At 34.4% G+C, this 12433-nt stretch overlaps 1 protein-coding gene across 1 annotated transcript; it reads left to right on the forward strand.

Annotated features, from left to right (window-relative positions):
* Nucleotides 1-729: 729 nt before the first annotated feature.
* Nucleotides 730-2580, forward strand: LOC104227120 (dof zinc finger protein DOF2.4-like). The gene is made up of 2 exons (XM_009779278.2): nt 730-1057; nt 1254-2580. The coding sequence occupies exons 1-2, from the start codon at nt 1007-1009 to the stop codon at nt 2082-2084; spliced, it is 882 nt and encodes a 293-aa protein (XP_009777580.1). The 5' UTR covers nt 730-1006; the 3' UTR covers nt 2085-2580.
* The last annotated feature ends 9853 nt before the right edge of the window (nt 2581-12433 follow it).

Genomic DNA, 12433 nt, shown 5'->3' on the forward strand with positions numbered 1-12433 from the left:
AGTAAGGTAGTAATAGCCATTACTTATCCCAACACAAGGCAAACACAAAGCTAAAAAGGGGGTCCAAAGAATATCACTCTCTTGATAATTGTAAAGCTTCTATGATTTGTTCACTACCCCATTTAGAATTTCTATTACGTAAGAGGATCCCACCATAAACAAATTGATAATGTGCACATTTTTTATCTCTTTATTCATGCAAGTGAGGAGTCACAACAAATAAACAACGATTGAGGTGGAATGGATAAGTTACTCCTTCATTATTAACCAGAAGTCTATAGAAGTCTAGAAATCGAGTCTTGGATACAGATTTGTCTTTGTTAGAGAGCGTTTTACCTTCCATGTAAAATTTTTCGACACAAATCTAAATTTAATCGGGTTCCAATATAAGTATCGAACACCGGATAAAAAACTAAATAAGTAAGGAGTCACAACAAATAAACAACGATTGTGGTGGAATGGATAAGTTACTCTTTCATGCTTAACCAAAGGTCTCGGGATCGAGCCCTAGACATGGAGTCATCTTTGCTAGAGAATGTTTTACTTTTAGTATAAGATTTCATATTCGAATTTAATCGAATACCAATACAGATATCGAACAACGTATCAAAAACAAAAAAAGTGAGGAGTCACGACACTACTTTTCTCAAGCACTATTATGAATGTAGTAGTCCAAGGGCATCAACAAAGAAAGCTTAAATACGAAGGAACTTCGCCCACTCAAATTTACATTACAAAACCCTAAAAAGATAGTAATAAAAACAAAAAGAGAAAGAGAGAATGTGATGAGGGAAAAGTAAATTAAACTAAACAAAGTTCTCTTCAATTCTCCTCTGTATCTTTAATTCCTCCATTTTCTTTCTTCTTTTTCATCCTTTCTCTTTGTTGGGGGGCTCTGGTATTCCCTTCTTCTCTCTTTATTGTGATTCTCCACTCATATATTTCCAAAAAACCCATCAACCTTTATAAAAGATAAAGAGTAAAGAGATCAAAGAAAAAATAAACCATGATTTTCTCATCTTTTCCAGTCTATTTAGATCATCCTAATTTGCAACAGGTATGGCCTTAATCTTCAATTTCCACTTTGATACATCTTCATCCTTTAAAAAAAAAAAGCAGATTAAAAAAGAGTAATATTCATATTCCTTTTTTCTGCTAGTCTTTTTGTTGAATATACCAAATATATATATGACTACTTGAGTTGTGAACAAGTTTCCTAACTTGCTTCTTTTTTCCTTGTTTTTTTTCCTCAGTTACAACAGTCAGATCATCAACAAGGAAACTCTGGCCTTGAAAATCCTCAGCTCCCACCACACCAGCTACCCGCTCAGGTGGGTGGCGGGCTGGGCTCGATCAGGCCCGGTTCCATGGTCGATCGAGCCCGGATGGCAAAAATTCCACTGCCAGAAGCTGGACTAAAGTGTCCTAGGTGTGATTCAACAAATACTAAGTTTTGTTACTTCAATAATTATAGCCTTACACAGCCACGTCACTTCTGTAAGAGTTGTCGTCGTTATTGGACCAAAGGAGGTGCCATGAGAAACGTGCCAGTTGGAGGCGGCTGCCGGAGGAATAAAAGAAGTAAAAGCAGTAACAACAACAGCAACAATAATATTTCAAAATCAACCGGAGGACAAATGGGTAATTCTAATGTTATTATTTCAACAAGTGCAAGTCCTTCAAGTTGTAGCATGGAAATTATTGGCCATCAATTTTCACAACCATCTACACAATTTACACCACTTATGGCTGCTTTCCATAACCTAAATAATTATGGAGGAGGATTTGGTACTGAAATGGGATTTCAGATAGCGAACAACAACAACAACAACAACAATTTATTGCCGTCTTTGGCAGCTAACTTTGAGCATACAACAAATTTATACTCTTTTCAAGTTCAAGGTGAAAGTACTATTGAAGCATCAAATGGGGTTTCTCAAGTTACACCACCAGTGAAAATGGAGTCAAATTCTACCAAACAGTTTTTGGGTAGTTTGGAAAATAATCAATATTGGGGTGGTGCAAATTCTTGGATAGGGTTTTCTGGTCTAAATAACTCTTCTACCACCAGCCATCTTCTATGATCTCTTAACCTTAATCCATATGTTAATTAACTTCATTAATCTTGAAGTTTCTCACTTTGTTCTCAATCTAAACTGGAAATGACTCAATGGAATTATTAACTACTCAAAATGTTCAACCCTAATATTATAAGAAAGTGAAGGTTTTCTTAAAGCTGGCGCTTGCTATGTGGAGGATGCAGTGGAGATACATATTTATTCCTGGTAGGTTTTGTATTAATCTAAATTAAATGTGTATCTACTGTACTTAAGTTTGTTATCTTTGTTTTTAATTATCTCTAGGTTGTTGTAATTTTTTGGAGGTTCTTTTACAATGTGTGTGAAGTTATATATGTGTGTGTTTTCTTTCTGATTATTATGCTATTTTGTATCCATTGGAATAGTTATAGTTAATTAATTTGTAATATTAACTTATTTCCCAAGTCTCAGCCCTAGCTGCTGCAAGTTCACTAATTATATGTTTAGCATTGGATTTACGATATAATTCTCGAGTTATATATATGCTCACCGGCCTCTTTCATGCAAGATGATATCAGAATCTTATAAGAGGGATCCAAGCTTTGAACTAGGTGATTTCTTCCCGTCGGTTTAAGTTTTAGTGGAGCCTTAACGCAACTGGTAAAGTTGCTACCATGCGACCAGGAGGTTACGGGTTCGAGCCGTGAAAACAACCTCTTGCAAAAATGTAGGGTAAGATTACGTACAATAGCCGTATAAAAATATTTACACGATCAGGTTCTTTATTAGGTAATTTCAGCTGGTAAATTTTTCGTAAGCATTAATCCGTAATCTGGTAAAAAAGATAACTTATCACAACATAAAATTTACCGATAGTGTTAGAAAAAGCTTTACGCTGTATCGTCAATGCATATAAGTCAAATCTATTTTTCTAAGAGTTTAAGTGCTATGCATTAATAATGCAAAAAATATTTAAACAATTAGTTCATTTACTAGGTAAGTAAAGGTGAATCTCTTGATGAACATTAAATTGATAATTTGGTAAAATAAAAATTAACATGATATCACATGTTAAAAGTTATTGATAGTATAAACGAAATTTTACATAGTGCATAACTTAAATTCTTTCTCTAAATGGCTTAACTTTTATAGATTGATAATGTAACATAGTTTTTAATTATGCTATCACGTAATACAGAAGATAACTAAAGATAATCATCCATTAAAAATGAATTAGGAACCTGAAAAATAAGAAAAATTAACTACTGTAACATGTTAAAGTACACACATATTATAAGAAATCTATATTTTCCACATGACCATATACGTATGTTAAATGTGAGATCCTCTATTGCGATGCAGTGCTTGGCTATAGTCAATTAAAAGGACAGTCCGATGCACAAAATGTTTCGGATTCACGCAGGATTGAATTACACTCTAAGAGGGCGTTAAGTAAATCATTGATCTACCCTAATATAAGCATTAATGGCTGATTCTAAGGCTCGAACCCATGACCTGTAGATCATGCAAAGCCAGTAGTCAATTAACTGAATTAAAATTCGGAAAGGAACAGACAAGAAAAAAGGTAGTTGTCAAAGAAAGAAAACGCCAAAGTTCCACTAAAAACCATGCTAACTATTTAACTGCAGGCAACCATAAAAACACAATGAAAGAAAAGCAGGATTTCTCATCATATTCCGTTAAAAGACAGATAGAAGAGAATAATACAGTAACATGGGTTGTAGTGGGATGAATAGGATCCCTCCACCCTTAACCAGAGACCTCGGGTCTGAATCCTAGGTATAGAAAAAGTCTTGTTAGGGAGCGCTTCCCCCTTAAATGGATCTTGCACAATGCGAATCTGGCTATAGTCGGGCTCCAAGGCGAATACGAACACAGGGCGGGAACCAAAAAAGAAGAAGAGAATAATACTATCATGATATGATGACACCATCCCCTTCCCCACAAACCAAAAAACCTACGTCAAACCTCTATCTCTCTATCTTTCTCGTTTTCAATTCCTCTTATTGTGTGTCCACTTCAATTAGTAGTAATATTAAAGCCTATACTAAAGGGATAATTTGGAGGCCAAAATCTTCAAGATTCATGATTACATGAAAACATCACAAAAAGAAGTGGTAGTCTAAAAGAGAAAAAGAAAGGACCAAAGAAGAGGATCTTTACTTTTTGCAAGGACCAATGTTACATCTCGAGCAAATAAGGGTTTGATTAAAGTGATAGGAAACCTGCTGTATAAATGAGGTAAAAATCTAAAGCTGACACTGTTAAAAACAATAAATTAAAGCAAGTCCCTAGCTCCTTTAATTTAATCCCAAGCACCCACTCCCCAAAATACTGTGTACCAAAAAAAGAGAGAATAAATAAAGAGAAAAAGAGAAGGGTTCTACGCTTTTCTTGTCTGTTTATAAGACTTGAGCAGGGAATACAGTTAGCATTTGGAAATTGTAAATAAACTAGAGGTGGAGTTGTTACTATAGCTTGGTTTAATGTTGCAAGTACAAGTGGATAAGTGACTTTAAGTTATAGCATTATCAGCGGGTAATTTTGGGCTTTGAGAGGCGTGCCAAATACTTAGAGCCCGTTTGGACATAAGAATTTTTTTTCTTTTTTTCGAAAATTTTCCACTTTTTTTCGAAATCAGCGTTTGTTTATAAAAAATTTAATTTTCACTTAAAGATGCATTTTGGAAATTTTTCAAAAATTTGAAAAACTCCAAAAAGTTGTTTTTCAAAGTTTTAACTCAGATCACTCACAAAACTTCAAAAACAACCCAAAATTATATTTATGTCCAAACACAACTCTAATTTTCAAATACCATTTTCACTTGAATTTTTTTTTTAACTTTTTATTTTTGTGGAATTTTACAATTCTTATGTCCAAACACCCACTTAGTTTAAGGTATTAATTGCCCCCACTACAAGTCGATTGCGATTGAAATTGGCAATAAACCTTATAGGTAAGGGTATTCATGGTTCGATTTGGTTGATTTTCCCCTAAAATAAAAGTAAACCAATTAAGTTTATTTTTCAAATATGAGAACCAAATCAAATTAATTGAGTCGATTTTTATCGATCAGATTTTTGTCGGCCTTTTTTGGTATTTATGAGTTTTTTTTCTCAAAATATGTTACATGGACTATCAAACACATATTCCACCAATTATATTATAGCATAATACTATCAAGCCATTTATTTTTAAGAAAAGTTATCTTCTAATATATCTTGATGAAAATTAAATTAAAATGTGATAAATATTTTAAGAATACAATTAAAGATAAGTTATTTTTAACATGAAATATATTCTTGAACTTATCAAAATAAAGACTATAAATAAAACTAGAGAGTAATGGCAAATATCTTATAAATTACTATAAAGATAAAGAACTAGATTATAAACTAATAGTACAAAAGATTAATATGTACTGTAGAATTATTCAAAATTTATATAAAAATATTCATATATATGTGTAATTAAATATTTTAAATAGGTATTTATATAGTCCGTTAGTTTTGATTTTTTCGGTAATTTTTTTCTTACACCCTAAATCAAACCAAATAAATTAAAAAACCAGAACCAAAGCAAAATAAAATAAAATATATTGACCGTTTCCATCAATTTTAGTCGATTTTCTATGTGCACCCCTACATACAGGATACAACACAGCCATATCTGGAGGCAGTAATTATTGAAAGTGGAGAACACAAATTGATTAAAATTTGTAATTAAACAACCGCATGCTTATAAGTTATAATGCCAAAGGGAGGAAGTTAAAATTTGAATTGCAATTATTCAGACTAATCGCCTTATATGTTCTTTTAAATGGTAACTTTTCAGAAAACAAAGTTTGTTAATGAAAGTTTTTACTTTTTCTTTCAACCAGAGACCACCCATGAAATTCAAACATTTTCTTATATATTCTTTATCGTGCGTATTTATTTATAAGCATTTACTTGTAATTATCATATAAATGACCTAATTATAGTAAGTATTTTCTACAAGGTGAATGCACGAAATTTAAACTCAAAAGGTATTATGTGCATGTCTGTGTCCATGCATGAAAGAATATACCCCACCTCCGCCCACGCAGATGCCTGAAATGTTTTGATTTTCCAGCTTTCGCTTTTTCTACCAGCTCTCTCTCTCTCAAGGGAGGCTGGCAAAGGACAGGCATACAAAGCCCGGATCTGAAGTTTATGGGCTGTGGACTTGTCACTACATATATACTCTTAGCACTCATTTAGTTACTAGGTATGCAATTAAATATTTGTACATATTTAATTGATTTTCAAGATCACTACTAGAAAATCGTAAATTTTCGTCTGGAATATATTATCGGCAATTTCCGATGGAATCCGTCGGAATTGTCAAAAAAATATCAACTATATATTTTCAAAAAATTTTCGACCATATTTTCGACCAAATCGGCCGCAACAACGCACATGCAAGTATACGCGATCGTCAAGTAATAAAGTGACTAGAAGTCGGATGTCGAACCCACGAGGACTTGTGATTAACTATTAACTAAATTAGACTATCCTAACTATCTAAACAAGAATTAAACCTAGAAGTATTTGATTCTAAATTAATTAAAATAAAGAAAAACAAATAGTAAACTCTCAACAAAAGGATAGCAACTTTTTATATTATGATTGTGATGAAAACGATCAAGGGTTATGGGCTATCTAATAATCATATTGTATTTTTCAATTGAAGTGACTAATTAATTTATCTGGTTTATAGGTTAACAGGGTTAATATTGCTCATAAGAATCTGTCGAGTTCTTACTCGCCTATTCAAGCTAACCTAACACCTATATGTTTATGGAGTTAGAATTAACAAGAACGCATTTATAATTCCTGTAAATCAACCAAGCAAGGCAATTAGGTATATGTCTATCCTAACCGCGAATCCATTCCCCGATGCCCAGGTTCAAGAACTTGCTCAACTCAATCCTATATGCAATCTAGAATTCCCACTTTCGAGTTCAATTCAAGATTCGTAAATAGTATTCAATTGGTGATCAAACAATCAAATAATTAAGTGCAAGATTGAATAAATAAACCAATATGATAAATTAAGAAGGCAAAATCAATATCCGAATAATAATAGTCATGAAAGAATCACAACCCTAGAACGTGAAGTTTAGCTCCACATAGACATGGTAGCAAAACAACAAATCATACAAAGAAACATAAAAATTACTAAGCTTGGTGGAAGAAAAGATGAAACTCGGCCTCCACAGCGGCTCTGTGCTTGTGTTTTCCTCTCAAAATGTTCTCCCTTCTCTCAAAATAGGTTTAGGTTGGCTTTTATATGAGTTGGGAGCATCTTAAGGTCAAAATGAGTCCTAGTCGAATTAGGACGTGTTTGCGTTTTGAGCATCCAGGGCAGCATGGGGCCCTGGCCCTCAACTTTTCAACATTATGTTTTGTGTGCCACAGGTAGCGCCCCATGCTGCCTGTGACCCTCAAATTCGCACTTTTGCCTTTTCATCTAATTTTCACTCCAATTCGCGCACTTTTATCCCAAATTGCATCTAAATAATTCCTACACATAGAAATACCACAAATTAGCACAATTTATTATATTATACATCTCAAATCTACGAGACATGAGTAAAATGTGAGGCAATATATATCAAAATATGCATACATTAAGCTAATCATCAACACCCCACACTTAAACGTTGCTCGTCCTCGAGTCAACCAATAAATAACTCTATCTTTGAGCACTCTACACCAATTAACATGGTTGATAACAACAATTAAACTCTAGAAAATACAATCACATACACTTCCCTTTACTCATGTCATTCTTTAAAAATATTCAAACAAAGACAACATACTCACAACAATCCCTAAACTCAAAAACCGACTCAACGTCACAATGCACTCATTGCTTGAACATCCAACGTCGTAGAGAAGTCTAATAAAGTTACCTATCCCCCGTGGAATCATGTGCCCTTACAACAAGAACAAGAACAAGAGAGCAAGTTCAATCCACACATTCAAATCTCATGATCAAATATTTTTTAATGACTCACATATATCAAAGAAAATCGCTCACTTTCACAAAGAAGTCACATGCATGCAATTGGTACCATAAGCTTGCCCTTAATGTAAATCTCTACTAATGTAAGCTCGCTCGATCTAAAATCAATTAGGACTTTTTCATGATTGTAATGTGGGCTAAGGGAAGAGTAAGATATATTTAAGGAATAGTGTCTCACCATCCTAAGGACTTTAACACATCACCAAATAACTTAAGCGCAAATTCTTCAACACCACTTCAATTTCACAAATAATATCACCCCCCCCCCCCCAAAAGCGTTCCCTTCTTCTTTAAGCACTACTTTACTTCATACCCACTAGCAAGAACAAGACAACAATTTATTCGTCTACATTTTTCCTTTTTTTTCCAAATTTTTCTCTCTTTTTTACCAACTATTTTTTTTCAATTTCCGCTAGTGGTGTATTATTTTACAAAACAAGTGCACATTTCTTCCTTTCATTGGTTCCACTCAAAAGTCACCCCATACTTAGTCCCTTTTTACTTCTTTTAGCGCTCATTTCACAATCAGAGTGCTTTAAAAGGTAAAAGGATCAAAACAATATCAATTAAATATAAAAAGGTAGAGGCTTGTAATGTGGGTGCCAAATAAAAGTCTATAGGCTCAAAAGAGTTAACTAGGGATAAATTTTATTTATGGTAAGCAATAAAGCTAAAAGAAGATCAAAGAAAGCCTAAAATTATTTTTCAAACCGAGCATCACCTAAAATTTCGCTTCAATTCACATACCGGGCAAGTTCTAGACACAAGTATAATACATAGACTACACAAAAACCTCACCACACATGGAACATGACTCACTAAGGATTCACGGAGCCATGGGATGCAAGTATTCACGGAGCCACGGGATATTAAGCATTCAGCACAAAGTGAACACAAGTCAAGAAAACGAGACATAAGCATCACAAAATATGCTATCCAAATAACCAAGGCATCATAAGCACTTTTAGCATATAAGGAAGATACTACGCATGCCTAAGCCTAAATATACTACTATCAAACAAGTCAAGGGTGCCTAGGACTCTCATCTTTCTTCCTCCATTTATTTCCTAAATTCTAATCTACTCTAAAAATAAAAAAAAATAAAAGGAGAAAGTACTACCCGGTTCAAACTACATCCCATGAAAAAAAAACGAGGCACAAAGAAAAATCACAGGGGATTATGTTAGAATATATGAATCCACCAAACTATAGAGTATCTGGTCCTCTATGAGTTTCCACTGAGAATTCTAATTAAAATAGTAAGTAAATGAGACAAGGAATTTTTACGTGGAAAAATCTTGACTCAAGGGGACAAAAACCATGACTTACACTTGTAGGCTTTCAACTTCACTAATTTGTAATCACACTATTACAAGCCACTTTGTAATGACTCTATTAGAAAGCTTCAACTCAACTAACTTGTGATACACTTATCACAAGCCACTTTGTCACTCACTAGTTACAAAGACTTTAACTTATGACTATCTCTAATCACAACAAACTCATAAGGTTTATCATTTTGAGTTTCCTAAAACAAGGCTTCTAAGAAATCAAGATAGGAGTTACAATGAAGAATAAACAACAAGATTGCAACTCAACTACGGATACACATAGACTCAATGTGGAACTGATCCTTAGTGGGGTTGTCTTCTTGTTCTTGACACACTTGTGACTTCAATGCTGGATCAGATCATTAATTTCTTGAGAGAATATCACTAAATGCTCAAGTAAAAATGTCATGTGCCTTGCACCATGTTGTTATACAATCAAAGACATCCCTAAGATGATGTCAATTCTTGGTTGGTACACGCCTCTTCCCAATGGGAAGTGACTGCTGCACTGTCTGCTGTACTGTCACGTGTACAATTGTAGGAAGTTACTTTCTGCAGTTGCTTTCCAGCTGTATAGTTGACTTGTACTTCTGTCAGAGAGCGTCCAGGGATCAGATCCTTGTCTTGTTCCTCTTTTCTCTTTATTTACAGTTGTCGCGCCACTTTTTTCTCACGAAATTGGGTTTATGACATTTGAGAGGACAACTCGTTCCCTTTTGGGAATTGGGTTTGAATTGAAGAGTCGCCACCTAATGATTAAAGTGCATTAGGACACTAAGAAGGGTTTGATTTAGAAAATCAGAGATTTGGGTAAGGGTTTGAAATTATCCCGAGGAGAAGGTGTTAGGCACCCCTCAGGATCCACTAGTATGGTTTCCGGCCAGGCTATAGTTGTAACTTTAAGTACAAATAACATATAGGCAAGTAAGGCTTTCAAATAAGAGGGGATTTTCACGTAATGGTTACAAATAAACAAAAGTAAGAAAAAGGAACTAAAAGAGTTGATTTTCTTAAAAGAAATGGTAAAAAAAAGATTTAAAAGAAACAAGAAAACAAAGGGAAGGGGGGTCCTAGGTTTATTAATAATATGGATCACTCCACACAACATTCAGTAATCACTCCTCAGTGAGGGGCTACACGTGATGTTATCGCGTGGTCATCATATCTATATCTACCCTTCCCACACCGTTAAGGTATTAAAGCGCAGATTGGTCTCGTTTACTTATTTGTATGCTATTACCCGCCCCCAATCCTATCAGCCCCGGAGGTACTTGGGACTAGTATTCCTAAAAGGGAGGAGAAGTTGGGCTTATTTGTGGTTTCAAAGGTAAAAATACTAAGGCGACAAGAAAAAAAAATATATAGCAAGTATGGGAAGCGCATAAGCAAATAAGTCTCAAACAGACCTCCTTAAATCAAAGAAAAACATATAGTTTAGCATGTCTTACACGTACTGATTAGGGTCTAATTAAACTTAAAAGTTGAGGCAGACTGATTTATTGCATATTTCATATAAGAAGCCCGAATTAGGCCTGCCTGCTAGTTGTAGTTAATAAAATCTGATTCAGTTTATAAACATTCCTATGGCTTGCCTAAGTGTTAGATGAAAACCTATAGGCATGATATATACTGATTTTAGAAAAGATGAAGTACACTGATTTTAGAAAAGGTTGTCAGTTATTCAGGAAAGACGAGTTTTGACAAAAGATCATAAATTCTGCAGACATTAGACATTGTTGTTACTGGTTTTAGACTTATAAGCGAGTGAAACGTTTCAGACTTGGTTGATAGTTCCTATAGGCATCCTTTCTATGTGTTGCTGATTTAAAAAAAACCTCTTGGACATAATAAGAATGCAGAAACCTTATAGGTATGACATCTAATTGTAGTTGATTTTCAGAACCTATAGACATGTTCTCTACATGCATATGCAGAAGTCACGATATCTACATGAAAGTGCAGTGTCCCTATAGTCATGGTATCTAAATGAGAATGCTGAAGTTCCTATAGACGTGGTAACTAAATGAGAATGCAGAAAATCTTATAGACATGACGACTAAATGAAAATGCAGAAATCTTATAGGCATGGTAGCTATATGAAAAATGCAGAAATCTTATGGGCATGGTAGCTATATGAAAAATGCAGAAATCTTATAAGCATGATAGTTATATGAAAAAATGTAGAAATCTTATAGGCATTGTAGCTATATGAAAAATGTAGGAATCTTATAGGCAAGTTATCTACCCTTTTTACATGCATGGTTACCCTTTCCTTTTTACTAACCGTCCCCAAAAGTTATTACAAGTTATTACAATCCAAATAAAATTAAGAAAAATACATCAGAAATTGAAAATTACAACCAAGGAGAGCCTGATTCAGACTTCTTGTCTGAAGTATGAAGTAAACTAACTCCAAAGATCATGTTTCAAAGCCTTTCTCCCACTTGGATGTGTCAGAGTTCCCTAAGAGTTTCATAAAAACTCCGGGCAGTGCTTACACCCAAATGTATCACCATATTAAGCCAAAGTGCAGTGTGGAAGGGCTAGCCCTCAGGTGTCCAAGTTTAGAGGGAACTCAAGGTCCCAAGGCAAGGCTCACAAGAGGGGGGCAGAACTTAGGAACTAAGAGAGAATGTAAGTGCAGAATTCTAAAAGGGGGAAAGGGAAAGGAAAACAGCACATATAAGGATATATGGAATGGGGAGTTGCAAGAGGTAAAAAGCAGGCTAATGGGCATAACCCAACAATGGGAGATGCTGGCACAACCATAAGCCTACTGGAACACATTGTTTAGAGGTCAAGTTCAATCCATAGACAATAACTTGTATATTTCCATGTTTTAAAATGTAACTCAAAGCACATAAAGGGAAATAGGGAATAGGGATTCATAGGAGAAACAAGCAAAAGGGAATCAACATGCTAGTTAAAGTATTTAACTCTGCAGAAGAAGTAAAGTAGACATAAATGCAGAAAGCTGTAAGTAAACACATT

The sequence above is a fragment of the Nicotiana sylvestris genome, chromosome 11 (assembly GCF_000393655.2).
Source record: "Nicotiana sylvestris chromosome 11, ASM39365v2, whole genome shotgun sequence".
NCBI classification, from domain to species: Eukaryota; Viridiplantae; Streptophyta; class Magnoliopsida; order Solanales; family Solanaceae; genus Nicotiana; species Nicotiana sylvestris.